At 39.8% G+C, this 17066-nt stretch overlaps 1 protein-coding gene across 4 annotated transcripts; it reads right to left on the reverse strand.

The window, feature by feature from the left end:
- Nucleotides 1-629: 629 nt before the first annotated feature.
- Nucleotides 630-11278, reverse strand: atxn2l (ataxin 2-like). 4 transcript variants are annotated; one of them, XM_060892112.1, is made up of 24 exons: nucleotides 10948-11278; nucleotides 10602-10702; nucleotides 9367-9406; nucleotides 8994-9050; nucleotides 8674-8745; nucleotides 8307-8481; nucleotides 8092-8213; nucleotides 7587-7678; nucleotides 7120-7341; nucleotides 6640-7004; nucleotides 6466-6549; nucleotides 6211-6342; nucleotides 5991-6059; nucleotides 5840-5901; nucleotides 5378-5745; nucleotides 4883-4952; nucleotides 4624-4773; nucleotides 4401-4467; nucleotides 4015-4175; nucleotides 3748-3877; nucleotides 3226-3335; nucleotides 2919-3101; nucleotides 1273-1465; nucleotides 630-1146 (listed from the first exon to the last, which is right to left on the reverse strand). In XM_060892112.1, exons 1-24 carry the CDS (start codon nucleotides 10966-10968, stop codon nucleotides 1088-1090), a joined length of 3105 nt encoding a protein of 1034 aa, XP_060748095.1. In that variant the 5' UTR covers nucleotides 10969-11278; the 3' UTR covers nucleotides 630-1087. The 4 variants fall into 4 exon arrangements, with proteins under 4 accessions (XP_060748095.1, XP_060748094.1, XP_060748097.1 ...); XM_060892111.1 differs by having other exon boundaries at nucleotides 10602-10708; nucleotides 10948-11277; XM_060892114.1 differs by lacking the exons at nucleotides 10602-10702; nucleotides 10948-11278 and adding an exon at nucleotides 10164-10562.
- Between the last annotated feature and the right edge of the window lie 5788 nt (nucleotides 11279-17066).

The raw sequence follows: 17066 nt of genomic DNA on the forward strand, positions 1-17066 counted from the left end.
CTTATGGCAAGACAAAGGCCAAAATGTTTAAAGCAGATGTTGCCAACCCTAGTTGTAGAGTACCTACAGCATCAGGTGTGTTGGGAGAAACACTAATGATTTTAATTATATTAAAATTTTCTCTCAGCAAATACATTGACATCTCACATACTTCTTTAGAATTTAAATTAATACATAAAAAGCAGTGTGCTAAAGCATTGGCACCCTACAAGAGAATATAGCATATTACTGAAGATAAAATAAATGTTTTTCAACTTTTCTCTATTATTTTTAGAAATTTTAAAGATAAATAGTATTGCTTCTTAAACAAAATGTGGTATTTATTTGCCTTAATTAAGGAAAGTGCTTGTAAACAAAGGCAAATAAATTCAGTATGCCTGAACTTGTTTCCAGTTACAGGACTAATACATACATGCAGCTGTCACCACATCGCAAACCATGGTTTAAATACCACCACAGCTCAACACACCCAATGCCCTTTGCACATAACTGATTCATCTTATTTGGTGCCTAATTTTTCCACTATAATTATATAATTTTTCCTCCAAAAAATATGACAAACATTCTCACATAAAAATGATTACCAAAAGAATAATTGTACTAATAAAGCCAACAAGACAACACCACTGTTTAGAGTTTGAAATTTTGTTTATTTTTGTACATTTTATTTTTTTTTCCTTTTTTTAGTCATTTTATTATTTATTTAATTAGGGGTTGAGGAGGAAGGGAAAAATATTTTTTTTTTTTATAAAACATCTCATTCTCTCTGCGTTGTTTCATTCCATCATGCTCACTTGGTCATTCTCACTCGTTCACTCATTCCCTCCATTTTAGACACACCCTTGTGTTGCCCATTCTTACTGCTTAAACAAAAAAAGGAAAGTCCTTCCAATGATTAAGAATAAAAACAAAAAGTCTTTTTCTGGAGCAAAGGGAAAGAAGTTTATGGTGTGTGAGTATGTGTCTGTGTGTGCGTGTGTGTGTGTGTGTCTAAGCATGAGCGCTTGTGTTAGTGTGGTCCAAGATCAGCAAGAGGAACTCTCACTCCAAATATCAGGGGCAGATGAAGCCTGATGCCTGATTCGACTCAGTTTCCAGGAGGGTGGAAGGGCAGCTGTTGGGAAGGGTGGGGCTGCACCTGCACAGCTGGAACACAAACAAAAACTTTATGTATAACAAATGTGTATTAGACCCCTTTATTCTGTTTGTACACTGCATGTCTCTGCATTGCAACTACTGAACAGTCATCATGCCCAAGAGCTGAAGCCTCACCTGGCGGGTGCCCAATGTAGGTGTAGTGCTGATGAGTCCCTTGTTGGGGTGGTGGTGCATGTGTGGGGTGCTGGGGGCCAGGCCCAGAACCGGGACCCTGCTGAGGAGGAGGAGCAGCATGAAGCAGCATCATCGGAGGAGGCCCATGACCGCCAGAGTGATGAGGACCCGAGAGTGCTCCTGAGACATGAGCCTGAGAGAAATCAGAAAAAACAAAACACACACAGTCACTCAGAGTCGCAGTAACAACAGGATTTCTTTGGGTGGGTCTGCTATAACAAAAATTATATGATACAATGAGTTTCATTGCTTCACATGAATGTATATAGAGGATGTTCCACATGATCATGAATTTTAAAGACCTATACATGTGAAGTGAATATTCCAGTGAGGTTTCTAAGACAGAGTGCAAAGCCATCTGTCCTCAAGTCTTCCTCTATAACAAGATGTATTTTGTATAATAACCCAATATGAAATGCAAATATAAATACAGTACTCAAAAAATTAGGGAAGACAATTATCACAGTACAACACCCAGGCAATTTAATTTTACGGATATCAATCTGTCCGATTAGAATGGATTTGTAATTGTGAAACAGATTTCCCCTGCTTTGGTGCAAATAAAAGTGAGAAAAGGTGCATTGGAGAGGCAACAGTAAAACAAACACTTATCCTCCCTTGACTGATTTGTGTTTTTAAGGGTCCTTGACACTATTTGGAGCATGAGGCAGTACCTGCAACCCAATCAGAGTAGAAGGTAGTTCAGGTCATCGGGGATGGGGTGTCTCCCAGCTCAGTTTCAAGAGAATGAAAGTGATACTGGGAGACAGGCTGTTACATGAGGGGTGCTGGACCGGGCCGTACAAGGGCGACAACCAGCAGCAGGAGCAGTATCTGCTCCTTTGTATGAGAAGGAACAGGAGACTCATTGCCACAGCCAAACAAAGTGACCTTCAGCAGGCAACGTGGTAATGGAAACATGCCTTCCTAAGATGTTTAATTCTTGTTCAGAAATTTTCTGAACAGCTGATGTGTACAGCATCTAAATGGGGGCTACCCCAATTTAAATTCCATCAGTTTGAGAGCCAAAACATCAAATCTCTGTGAAATGTCATTAATTTCTGTTTCTGACCGGGCTTCCTGGATTCTAGCATGAGCCTGTTTGAACCTGTTTTAAAGATCTAAAGCTTAAACTCTTAATGTGGCCCTAGCAATAAATATATTGCTTCCTAATATACATAAATATGACCCAATTAATTGATTTATTTAGAGCACAAATGCAATGCTTGTTTAATAGAAAAACAATAATATACATTAAAACATTTGCACTATACTATAAACAATCTCTGAGCAGATGCTGTAATAAAAATGTTAGTTTACTTACAATTTTTGCTGGTAAAACTGATGCTAAAATTGTGCAACATATACATTATCCCCAATTTCTAGCATTAAACGTCAGTGATGCGGTCCTAAAGGTGCTGACGTCAACTTTACTTAGAATACTGTGCATATAAAAGTGCACATTGTTCCTGGAATTTTTTTTGTGCTGCCAGTGAACTTCCTTGTTTACAGTGAAATGCTGCAAAATGACTCAGACAGACTGTTAGCACTTTTTTTTAAGTTCCCAAGTGCTTGAGACACAGTACCTGTGTGAGCTGGCCAATGGACTGGTAGGGGTGGGGTAAAGGCTGGTGTCCTGGCAGACTGTAGCCCTGGAGAGGGTATGAGGCCTGGGGAGAGCTGTGGCCTGGAGGCATGTTGGGGGGAGTGGGAGCGGAGAGGGGAGCTGAATGATACAAAGTCTGCGGCTGTGGACCTGATTGCCCGGACTAGAGAGAGTGAGAGAGTGAGAGAGAGAGAGAGAGAGAGAGAGAGAGACCAATTTAACAACCTAATTAATTCTTAAGTAAAAGCAACTCCATTTCTCTGAGATGCTAAGTGGTGCGTTAATACCTGTCCTGGGCTGGGAGCAGGGTGTTGAGGGGGTGGCTGGCTGCCGGTGGGAGTGGTGGAGGGTTGTGGAGGATGCATGGAGCCTGAGTGATGAGAGAATGACTGGGGGGCTGGAAACAATACATCAAGATATTTTTGTCAACAATTTTACATATCCAGTTAAAAGATAATCCACAAATCAGTGCATTCATAGTAACAAGCAAGATAGCACATATTAGCGGTAATTCCACAGAATGCAAAGCTTTCAAGGTTGATGTAGACAAAGCAGATTGTATCAGTCACGGGCATTTTCTCATAAGGTTAATTTGATATGCATAAAATTAAGTGAATGGAAATTAATATTTGGAAAAATGGTTCCTGAGATTGCACAGCTGATGCTTACCGTAGCCATCCATTGTGGGTGCACTGTTATATAAATGTGTTGCACAAGATGACCAATGCCCAATGTGTGGGATTTCATTAATGTAGAAAGGTTCTGTACACTCTGTCATCCTAGGTGCATAGAATTTGTGTGGGACGTACCGTACATGCCCTGCTGGGCTCCTGGGGGTCCCTCATTCTGGCCAGGGTATTGAGGACCAGGAGGTCCAAGAGTCTGAGGGTGACCCCCTGAACTCAGCATGCGTCCACCTTGTAGCATGGAATACACCGGCTACCAAAGACAAGAGAGAGGTTTTTTCAGTTTCAGGAAATTACACAGTTAGCTCATTTTATTCCATGTAACAGTATTCTGATGAACATCAACAATGTATTTGTCATGCTGCTCGTGTGTGATGACTGTTGCTATACCTGTCCAGGATAGTGTGGCATGGCAGGGATGACCTGGCCATACTGCAGGTAAGACTGAGGATAAGGAGAAGCTACAAGAGGAGGACCTGCGGCTGATGCTGCTGCCTGGAGCATAGGAGGTGCAGAGTTGTTGTGGTCTGGACGAGAGGCAACCACGGAGCCTGGTTGAGAAAAAGAGCCATCAATAATATGGGCTTTTTTGCGTGCATATGCAAGTAGATGTCAGATGGACCTGAAACTTTGGTTTGTATCCATAGTACTGGGCACTACTCTAACAGAAATCAGTGTGTGTGTATAAGTAATAAATTGTATTTAATCCAGGAATACTTGCCATTAACACGGACAAGATATTAACTCATGGTTGGTAAATTATCACAAAAGCATACCTTTGGCAGCTCTGGGGTACTTTCCTTGGCTCACGGTAGACACGGCATACTGGTACATCTGAGGGGCCTGTCAAAGGCAGTTCAAAATAAAAACATTACTTCTAAGTCACTCACACATCAAAACCTCCTCAAAAATGTGCCTGATAAGAACAATTTGCGCAAATAGATTAAAACTACCTACAAATACAGAAAACAAAGAAAAGAACATTGTTTGTCTGTGTACCTGCACAGCATGGCCCTGTAAGGGTATTGTTGAGACATAGCTCAGGTACTGAGGGCTATAGATGGCTCCTTGTCCTGCAGGAGGCTGGAGCACCACTGAAGGGCTTGGAGGTGTGGGCCGTGGGTTTGTCGGGGCTGCAGAAGGCTTCACCTGAACACCAAACATGTATGTTACATAGACTCATAACACACTGCCTGAGTGCATGTGTGTGTGCGCATGAGAAAAAATCTGAAAGGAAGCTGAAGACCAGAACACTCACCATAGTGAGAGGTGCCTTGGCAGGATTGAACTCTTTGGCATTGGGATTTAGTGTAGACTTCTTCACTTGACTTTAGGTAAAAGAGAAAAAAAAAAAAAACAAGAAAAAAAATTATGGCTACTTTGAGGAAATAAAGGATGCAATAGCCTTTAAAAATAAAATGTAATTTGTATACAAAAACCAAGTAAAGAGATGAGGGAGTAGTTACACTTATTTCTAACAATTAAATGTCTGACACAGTGGCATTAAAACTTGTTTTCACTACCCTAAAGAACATTGCTGAAGATAAAACAATTTTAAGAAAGAAGCTTCACAAGGCTTCATCCACCCATCTGCTCAGTGCAACCAAAACAACCGAGAAAGCAGTTGATGATGTCATGTTTTGGAAACATGCTTTGAAGGTACAGGGAAACAGGATTTGAGTTTGACAACAGACAAATGAGCATGGAAATATAAAACATGTTCTTTCGCAACTTCTCCATCCCCCTAACTTACTCAGCTACACCCTCCACTCTGTCCACAGCATCTGGTCTGCTGTCCTCCCTGCCTGGTGTCCTTGCCGGCTGAGGCTGCACTACCGTTTGTCCATCTGTACCAGAGGACTGGGAAACTCCACCAGGTGTGGCAGAGGGTGTGACGGTAGGTGTGAGAGATGGTGGGGTGGCTGCAGTTGGACACTCAACACTTGTTTCTTTGCCTGCTTCAACTGACAGAAGCTCCTGTGTTGGAGTTGTAGGCAATAGCGTTTTGGGCTCTGTGGAGGGGGTTGAATCGGTTTGTGTGCTTTGGGTAGGGCTTGGCTGAGCAGGATCACCAGGTGCGGCTGAAGTGCTAGGGCTGGAAGGCGAGGAGCTAGAGTGAAGCTGAGAGAAAGACAAGTGTTTGTACTTCAGTGCTCAAGAAATCAACAAAAATATTTACAATGACAAAGTAAACCTTTTATTATATTACACTCACTCTGAATTCCTTCCCAAACTTGCGAAGTTCCTCTATCTGTGACCTTTGCTGAAGAGAGGCAGCTGGAAAACACAGGAGGGCGTTCACTTAGGCAAAAAAAAAAAAATCGAATTTGCATGCTGCAACGTAGCTAACTAAAAAAAAAAAATACCTTTACTGCCCTTGCCTTCCTGAGGACTGACAGGGCTCTCTGTCCTCTCCTTGGATAAGATCTCATTCACTGACACAAAAAGTTGAACAAAAAGAAAAAATGAAAATAAATGAACAGAACACAGAAAGGGAGAGACAACTTGACATACAATCAGGAAACATTACTTTTTGCTAGGAATTATTATAATGACACAAAATTAAGGAGGATTAATGTTGCTCACCATCTACAGGGAAGAGTGGGGTGAGGCCAGAGGGCTTTGGGGTCACCATGGTAACTGAAGAGGTATCCAGGTAGGTAGAAGCAGTCAAAGGGGGATCCTGGTTGGGTGCATCAGGTTTGGGGGAATGCGAGACTGAAATGGAGAATAAAAGAGAAAGAAGGTAAAAGGAGAGGATGATAATGACAATTGATTTGTTAGCACAAATTGTAAATCACTAAATATTTAGTTTACACAAAGCATAACAGGGGCATTCACCTGTAGGTGAAGAGTGAGAGTTGGACGTGCGCAACGTTCTGGGTTGTGCAGGCCTTTGAGATTTGGGAGATGTTCTAGAGGACACTATATTACAAAAAAAATTGAAAATGGTATATTGTAAGAACAATAATCACAGGCATTATAACAGTCACAATATAATCGCAGACACCTTACCTCCATTAACAGGTCTTGCAGACTCAGAGAGAGACTGAGGGTGTGAAAGAGAATGGGGTAGCGTGTGTGGAGCAGGAGGATTGGCATGGCCTCCCTCTAAAGAACGAGACTGAGCAGGAGGGCTACACTGTGCTTGGTGAGGGGAATAGCCACCTCTGATGGACAACGGACTGTTCCTATCGGAAGGTGGTGTGGGTTGACCGCTTCCAGAGGGAAGCGGTGGCCTTGGGGATGAGCTTGAGGGGGCAGGTCTGTTTGTTCGATTAGGAAGAGAGGAGGAGGGTCCTCCTCGTTCTCTGTCACCTCTGGATGCACCAATTTCTCGTTCTCTTGCTCTTTGAGGTAAGGGAATGTATTTGCCCTCACTAAGAAAAATCAACAATGGAGAAAAAAAATTAGATATATACACATATACACACATATATACGGGGACACAGAACATGACATCCATAAGGAAAGTGAGAAATATGGCATACTGACCGGCTCCCAGAGCTGGAGAAGCCGGGACTGTCTCTCCCCCTCTCTCGCTCGCCTCCATCCCGCACCACGGCGCTGAATTTGTCCTCTTCACTCCTCCCTTCATCATTTTCCAGTGCCACTCTGTGGCGATATTGAGCGCTGGCCTCAATCTCACTGGCCAGTCTTGCAGCTCGTGCCTCTCGCTGCCGAAAACCCTCAGAGCTACCGCGCTCTAGGGGAACCCTTAAAGAGAGAGCGATCAAAAAAGAGTGATCAATCTTCAGGTACAAAGATTCTTTGTGTAAACATGACTTGAGACACTGCCTGCCTCTTTGATTCTCTTTCGCTTAAAATACAATGTCAGCAGTTACATTCTATATTCCTATTCTATCAACAATACAAAACCAATCAATGTTTGAAAGCTCAAGAGATAAGATAGGGAACAGAACGAACATCGTTTTTCAGCTGTGCATGTTAGGGAAACTCACGTGTACATTGAGAGGCTCGAGTCATAGGTGGACTTCACCCCATATGTTTCTTCATTGAAGCGGAACATCTCACTGGCATCCCAACCATTAGACTATGGAAAAAGAGACAGGATACAAAGAGAGTAAAAAACATGCTAAAACATGATAACAATTGAGTGGGCACTTTCAACCGAGATCAGGAAAAACATGTCTAGTGATTTTTAATAAAAAACATGACCATTTTCTCAATGAATAACCTAATATTTTTGTTAGAATATATTATGCAACCTATAATTTACATAGAGTACAACAGACAAATACAGAACTGATTGGCTGTTGTAACTTTTACTGAAACATGAAAGTATTAAATCTGTGATAACGTAAAACAGAAATTCTTATCACATGCTCTGAGATGTCAAACTAAGCTATACAAATTCTTCATTGACAAAAGCATAACCTGTGTTATTATATCGCTATGCTTTTCTTTTAAGGGTGATATTTCAGTGTACATTATGTTTCAACTCACTGCATCTGTATCTAGATCATAGTTCTCTCCATTGCTGTCTCCACCATCCCACCTCTGCAGCACCTTCTCTCTGTGATCACCATTTACTCTGGACGAGCTGATTGCAGAGTCTGTAAAGGTGTCTACAAACACACCAGACCAGGCTGGATCAATATCACAAGAGACCAACACTACAGACGTCTAAAAGTGTGTTGCATGCACATGCACGCACGCACCTCGTGTAGCATAGTTGAGATCCACATCTCTGCAGGTCATGGTGATTAAGTCACTGGGGCTAAAGATCATGGTGTCTGTGATCTCCTCTCTCCTGGGGTGTGTGGACGTACCACCTCCACAGCCATCCCCGTCCTCGGGTCTTAGTTTGTGCACAGCATCCACTGCCAGCTCACACTATGCAAAATCAATTCAATCAGGTATGAATCAATACTATTAAAAATTCATATGAAGAGAGTGGACCTGGATGTGGCATACTCTGCTTACAATTAATTTATTTGAATATGAATGTATTTATTTTTTTACTATTTTAAATTACATAAATGTCCACTGGTAAGTGTGTTTAATGCACAGAAGCATTTTGCTTACTCTTGAACTTAGTGTCTTGAAGATCCCCTCGTAAACACTGCCATTCTTCACCCGCACATCACACCTAGAACCCTAGAAAGAGAAGAATTACAGAAAATGAATTAAAAAAAGTAGACAAAGAGAAAACAGTAAATAAAGACAAACTAGCATTAAAAAGACGAAGAAGAAAAAAAAACAAAAACTGGTGTATTTTAACAGATATATAGATGGGACCAAAACAACAATATTGATTATATTCAGTCAGTTGAAGCCTGGATACTCAAAACTTGCTCTGTGTTGCATGTTGATAGCAAAGGCAACATTCATATGAAGAAACTCACCACTACAGCTGTGAGGAAATGGAGCATTCGGGAGTTATTGTAAACTCCCTCAAACACCTAGAAGTGAAAGAAAAAGAAACATGAAACTTTGTTTTTTAAATTAAAAAGAACTTGACTAACAATTAAAAAAAAAATACTGACAATACAGTATGCCTCTTGTTTTATATGCAAACTTAATTACAAACAGGATGTAGGTAAGAGTGAAAACAAGATTAAAAGTCAACTGATTAGGACAGAAACCAAATGTTAAATGTGTGCATCTTGGTATACTATCATTAAAAAACAGAACATTATCTGTAAAAGTCAGGACATTATCTGTAAAAGTAAAAAGTTATATTAAGAATGAGAGAATATTTGAGTTGAGGTTACATACAGGAGGAGACTGTGAGGGAGGCTTTACAGAGTTTCTGTTCCTGAAAATAAAAGTATAATCAAACAGTCAGAACAACTGTGAAAACATGGTCTTTTCAAATAGCATAACTACACCACAGTGGGGCAGGGAAAATAAAACATGGATTAAGTTCAAATAAATGTGTTTAAACTTATGTAAGGTAACAAAATAAGCACAACACGATTGTTTAGTAAGTTCTTCTCTATTATTATTACAATGCACCAACAAACCAAGACGAATTCCTCTGTACATGTAGGACCCTAAAGTACCTGGTAATAAACCGGATTCCGATTCTAAAGATTTTTGTGCAGCTATAAACAAAGACCTGGGTACCTATATGTGTATCCGGGTCTAAAGCGTTATAATAAGATTTAACAAATGTATATCATTTTAATGCTCTTAATTCATCTTCGTTTTCGGACCGAGACCCTGAGTGTTTACATTTATTCTGTTGTAATTCGGAACTTCAGCTCCAAAACAGCGGTACTGTGTAATGGAAGCAAGTGACGTTAGCAAACCGTGTTTTATTCTGACATTTATGCTTTTAAACCACAAACGACGACGATAACTAGCGCTAACAAGTTCAACCGCTTAACAAAAGCCAAAAGAATGCGTCAGCTATAACATGGCTAGCTTTAGCCAGGATGCGCAAATAACATCGTAACAATAAAAGGATAAACAAAATGCCGTAGCGATCAGACAGAGTCTAAAACCTCATATTTTCTACACCTATGACATCTAAAAAAAATCATATCTATTAATACGTTTTTGTCACGTGCATTCCAGGTTTCCGGTAAATCGGTCCGTCTAAAATTGCTGAAACGGAGAAGCAAAAACACTGTTCGGTATCAGATGGATTACAAAAACAACAACAATACACTACTGAGCTCTCGTTTGTGTCCGCCCCAAAACAGTTATTGGTCAGTGATAGCGTCAATCAGCGAGTTTCCCCATTCTATAGGTCCAAATGTGCATTAAAAGGCGGGCGTTCATGATCACAACAGGGATTAATTAATTGGTCGGACTGAACGTCAATCAGGTCTTCTCATCTGTAATTGGCTATCAGATCTGCTAATTCAATAAGATATTGTCCAATTGGTCTTTTCTGAACCATACATCATTTAGTCATCAAGTACACGCCCCCTTTAACCGGTAGGCCTCATGATGAAATACCAATCCTCGGCTTTTCTCTAAAGAGTAAGCCGGATTCAGATTACCTTCCTGGGGTTGGTCTGGTAGTGTTACTCCCAGGAACTGTCGGTGACATGCCTGACGATCCAGAAGGTCCGTTAGACGTTTTGCGGCCACTTGGTCCAGACTGTTGCTGAAAAGATATTATTTTAATGATATTTTTCCCCCACAACGATTTACACGTGAAATTTCGCTTTTGCGTAAAGTCCATGCTGGCTGACCGGCGACTGGAAACTAGCTACAACATGCTAGCTGCCCGATTAGCTAAACTAGCTCGCATGAAAACGGATATAAATGTAACCGGATCGACCTTTTTAAATGTTAGGGATATTAAATGCAGTTACAATCAAGTGGATATTTGTGAATACTTACATTCTGGCGACGGAAAGACATCGCTAGCCGCTAACTAGGCTGGTCAGCTAACGTTGTGGCGCGTCTCAGTATTCTCTGGCGTATGCTAGCAACCTTGATAGCTAGCTAGCTAAATCTCGGAATACGCGTCAGAAATATCCTGCACCCGTCGATAGCTTCCTTTCCAAGTGCCCAGAGTCTTCTTCTGTATTTATTCTGAAAACATGTCATGAGCACTCTTAAGAAAAGTGTCAAACAGTATTTCTTAATTTTGTTTAAAAAAGCCGGTACCACGTCTTAAGATTTGCCTTAAACATAATGGCAACCCGCTTTTCAGCAAATCTCTTTTGATTGGTCCAAACTGGGTTAATGACGCAAAGACGCTTTACGTACTGAGTACAGGGAGCTTGTGGAGGCGAGCCATGTTTGCGTGGTGCATCTGATCCTCCTCGAAATCTACATGTAACTTTCCACAAGGTTATTTAATAATAATAATAATAAAAAGAATATTAGGTATGATTTGATTAAACTGATAAACTCCACTGATGGTTAAAATATAGGAACTTGGCATAAAGAAATGCCCCAGTGTAGCAAAAACCCAATCAGAATCAGGTTTATTGCCTTGAACTGTAGCTTCTACATGTACAGGAATTTGTCTTGGTGTTTTGGTGCATTGTAGTAATATTAGAGAAGAAACATACATTTAACAAAGATTGTACAAATAAAGGAATTATAATAATGTATGTAAACATAAAGATTTGGATGTAAACAAGAATATAGGCATGAATTGTACACTAATGCAGGATGTGCATATTACAACTGAAAGAAAAAATTAACTGTACATTAGTGCAGGATATACAATAGTGGACAAGTGTAATAAAGGAAGGTGCATAATAACAGTCAGATTTGTGAACATTTAATGTAATGTGTCTGAGCAGTGGTGGGGTAGTTTATTAATTAATGTAATTATACTGACTTATCCCTTAGTGACACGTTTTCAGAAGGAGGGGACTTCCTTCGAAGTCCCCTCGGTCTTCAACAAAGGATATTCTTCAAGTTCTTCTACCTGTTGTTCGAATCTTCAAATGAAGTAGGCAGACTTAGACCTTTTTGTCTTTTCAGGATCCTCACAATGGGATGCCTTGTTTTTATTAAAAGTAGTGTAATACAGATGGATGTATGTAATATATTTAAAATAAAAATAAAATTACAAATAAAAACTCCTTCAGATAATCAAACAGTATTAGAATAAGTAAAAGTAATTAAGATGCAAAGATTATAACAAACCAAGAAACACTCTCCAAGTGTAAACTTGAATTTGTTCTATGATGCACCCAGAGTATAACATGCACTGAGGCTGTCTACACTAGAATGCACACACAATGTGATTTAAGGCGGGCTTTTATACATTCTGTATCATAAATCATTACTGTTGCCAGTTGGATTTGGCTGTCAGGTTTGGTCCCCTTTGAGCCTTCTCGACGGGCAACATCTCGTCCCCCAACCATTTCTCATCTCCCATATCTCGTCGGCGAGTCTGTGTGCTACTAATGTCTTTTTTTCTCTATTCTCAAGGTTAACACTTCTATATATGGTCATATGGTTGCAGTTAACTTCCTGCAACTGTCAGGCTGTGATTATATATGACTGAAGCTTTCTCTCGCCGTGGAATTCAACAGCAAGCGTTAAAAAACTTCGCGTGCAGATTACTCCCAGCGAATACACAGTATTCATAAGCTTTCACTACAAGAAACAGCTTTTCATCTAAGTTTACAGTCAAAATAAGCAATATTAATCTTATCAATTCTATTACAGGAGAATACATGATTATAAGAAAAAGAAAAGCAATTCAGAGTTCTCTTGAATGTCTGAAAATAAAACATAATAAAACATAATGCATTATAATCTTTTCTTTTGGAATCTTCTTCCAGCTGTCTAGGTACAGCGTGTGATCCCTCGTTGTCCTCTTCTAAACACTTCAACCAACTCTTCAACCTTTTGTATTTTTACATCAATTTTCCTTTGTTTATTTACCTTACATTTCTCTTTTCTTTCCCTATTTTTCCTTCTCTTTATGTCCGTCTGTCTACTGACGGATAAGTTAATAATTGGTTGTGGTGTATCTTTATATTTATTATTATTTATTTGCTGAGAACCCGTATCAGGGCGTAGGAAGATTCCTGTAACTCCATCCTGTACATGCCAGTGTCTCACAACATAATGTACAAGGTGGCGAATAACAGACCATGCTGGGTCCTGGGTATTGTTGATTAGGCCAGTTGCAGATGTAAAGAAACTGTTTTTGTGGAGTTTTAGTGTTTATAGACTGCAGCCTTCCGCAAGAGAGAAGTGCCTCAAAGAGATTTTGTCCAGGATGAGAAGGGTCAGCCACAATCTTAACTGCCCTCTTTAGGGTCCTGGAAGTGTACAGATCCTGAAGAGGTGGTAGATTGCAGCTGATTACCTTCACAGCAGAGCAAATGATGCCCTGCATTCAGCTCTTGTCTTTGCCAGTGGCAGCAGAGTTTATTTTCAACTTCCACTTGAGGTCCTAGGTGATGGTGGTTCCCAGGTAGTGGAAGGAGTCCACAGTTGTGGCGGGGGAGTCATGCAGAGACAATGACAGGGGTGGGAGGCGCTGGGTTCTAACTAAAGTCTACCACCATCTCCTAGATGCACCAGCTCCTTGGCTAGACGCAAGTTGTTAGCAGAGTCGTTAGCTGAGAACTGCTGCTGTAGTTTCTCAGAGTACAGCTGTTTAGCTTCTTTCACTGCCTTGCTTTCCTTAAACTCTTTAGACCTAGTTCTGTCCCCACTCTTGAATGCAGCTTCCTTCTCCTGCCTTAGCTGTCTGAGTCTGGCTGTGAACCAGGGTTTGTCATTGTTGTTACTTACTCTGGTGCATGATGGTACACAGCTATAATTGGTTAACTAAATACTATAAATCGCAAAAACTTATATATGATGTTACTGTCTCTGTGTACTCATCCAGACTGTTGGTGGCAGTCCTGAATCTATCAGTCAGTACAATCAAAGCATACCTGAAGATCCTCCACTGCCTCCCTCAACAGCGATCCAGAATGTTTTCTTCTCTAGTCAGGCTTTTAATAGATTGTCTGTATTTGGGGAGTTCCTGAAGTAAGCTTTGTTAAAGTGAACCAGGACATTAACAAATGAGTCAGGGATTTTGCGCTCCACACACAGTATCTGCGAGAACCCGCTGTGCCTCCTGCATGTTGGCTTGCGGTGGAATGTAAACAGAAGAGCTGGAATCCTGCTAGCTGCAGCACAGAGCACAGGAATTAGCCCACACAGCCATGTTTCCATAAAGCACAAGATGTATAATGAAGAAAAGTATTTATTTTTAACCACAATTAGCTGAAGTTTGTCCAATTTGTTGCACACTGAACGCATGTTGGAGAGAAATATCTATTTTACTGTGTGCACACAGACTAGAGCACCTTTGAATAGAATGTCCAATAAAATGTACGAATGTGCCAATAAAAGTGGGAAATAACTCTTATATTCTCTTATCCCTTATATACACAAGCTCTTCTCTGGTGAATGAGCTCCCAGTGTCAACACAAAAAACCTTTTTAAAAGACAGAACAGAACAAAACAGCTGCACCAACACACTGAGGCAGCTATCTGCGGTGCCATTTTAAGAGTCCTGGTTATATTGACTTAGATGTTAAAATAGGACATGGGCCTTACTGGCCTTATCGCTTCAATGTTCTTTTAAACACAATTTGTTTACATTGCAGGGTTTTTTTTTAAATATTCATTCAATTCAGTATCCTAATGTGACCCCAATCTGCACTATCAGAAATATGGGAAAATGTTTTGAATGGGTTATTATTAATATGCAAGAGGCAATTCTAAAGACAAGCCATGACAATCAGGAAAAGCTAAGACATAAATTGTCATCTTTATAAAGTCTAAAATCTTCCATATCATTTCCACTCCATGCAACAAGATCTTACCACATAGCATTTAGTATAGTTTCATCTTTTCAGTGGAGCTCCTCAGAAGTCAGGTCTTATACTACTTTGGGTTTATTTGTATACTAACACCACTGGGTTCTGTAAGAAGATAAATACACTGTTGATACAAATTCGCGCTCTTAATACCCACTCATAGAAGTTACTGTACTACAGTATATCTTTTCTAACATCTCTTCCTAAATGAAGACCCATCATCTTTAAATGAATTTATTCATAGGAGCTAAAAATCCCCTTTACACTGGACATCTCAAACACAGTCAACACCTTCACAGCCCATCCACCAGAAACCAACAATACCTACAGATTTTTGTCACAGTATCAGAACACTACCACCTATCTCGATTACAGAAATTTTTTAAACTCCCCTGCAATCTATAATCAGCCCTTCATGTGCTATACAGACACTTTCAAATTTTAAATGCTCTGGCTCATAACCTACTGAAGTTTTTGCATGACTCACTTACTATGGCCACTCAGTTTTCTTCTTCTTGTAAAAAAAAAAAAACATCAATTTTCTGTACCTGAACAGGGTCGTAGGGGGACATGGAGCCTCTCCCATAACTTTGGGTTCTTAGTGATTGAGATTAATTAAACCTTCTGCAGGCCTGTGGGTGGTTGGTCAAAATTTATTTGAAAGTGGGTGAGTAGGATTAAAACAGCCTCACAAACACTTTGTTGTTATTTCAGTCCAAAGCTGTACTGGAATGAAAATATGGGTTAAGATGATACTTTAAGCACTATTGTTACATTAAGGTATTAGAACTGTATTAATATTTCACATATTCATCACTTGCCAATGTTCTACTGTAATAGTTTTTTCTCGAAAGCCATGGGATCTCAAATGAAGTAAAAACAGTATCACATCAGTTAGATCAGGGGTCTCAAAAATCAAAATTTTAAGCCTTTTTGTAACCAGGGACTTCAGTAAAAAGTAATTTAATTACCGTTTAAGCGTAACACAGAATTTGTAGCTTTATTGTTAATATTATAGCGTTTTGACAGTCTCACTCATCTTCTCTGGGCTACAAATCTTAGGCAAAGTTACAACCTTAGTCAGCTTATGGAAAAGCTGATGAAACATGATGACTATCTGATGACTTGAATTGTACCATTTTATAATGCCACACTGTCATATACTCTTCTTGTAAATAAATAACCAATCTGTCAAATAGTTATGATATCCTAAAGGCTTTTTATGTATAAATCCCACTGGTTTATCATAGGACTAGAGACATTACAAACATAATATTCTTGTTAAAGCTGCATTCACCTTTTTCATATGGATTTTCACTGCAGTTACACACAGACACAGGACTCCAAAACATGTTTCAGTATATTTATATCACCATTGTCATGTATTATCATTATTATTAAATTCAATGTAGTACCTGAAACTAATTACACAGAGTGGACAACACAGTCCACTTCAACACACGGTCCCAGCACAGAGAGAGGAGAGAGAGAGGAGTAAGAGAAAGAGCGAGAGAGAGAGAGAGAGAGAGAGAGAGAGAGAGAGAGAGAGAGAGAGAGAGAGAGAGAGAGAGAGAGAGGAGAAAGCGAGAAGGCACAAATAGAAGTTCATTAGTCAAGGAAAGGGGCAATATACTGTTTTTTTTTTTGTTTTTTTTAAGGTGACTACATAAAGACAAGGATATGAGAAACCTGGGATGTGGGCGCTATGGGTGAAGGAGTAAAATGGAAAGGGCTAAGGGACAAAACCAAAGTTGACAGAATGAATGATGACAAAATGTGGGAAGGCACAGGGAGTTAAGTGCCATTTGTACTTTGTTTTTTTCTTTAAAAAAAATGCTTTCTTGAAATTTGAGGAAACTAACAAGGCAAAAGAGGAAACTAGTGTGGGACAGGCTGAGGGAGATCACAAGCTATACAAAAAATAAAGGCACAAAAATGTGAAACTCAGTCTGGAGAACAATATTATGCATACACAGAATATACGACATACAACAAAGGCATTTTTAAAACAACATAAAAAATAAAATTAATACTATTATTTAGACAATTATTACTATCAATTATCACGGTCTTCCATATCATATTCAATAAGAAACTAATTCTTGTGTAAATTAACAACGTTCTCCCTCCTCTGGACTTTTGAAAGAAACAAAAGCAAAACAG

The sequence above is a fragment of the Tachysurus vachellii genome, chromosome 18 (genome assembly GCF_030014155.1).
Source record: "Tachysurus vachellii isolate PV-2020 chromosome 18, HZAU_Pvac_v1, whole genome shotgun sequence".
Lineage (NCBI taxonomy): Eukaryota > Metazoa > Chordata > Actinopteri > Siluriformes > Bagridae > Tachysurus > Tachysurus vachellii.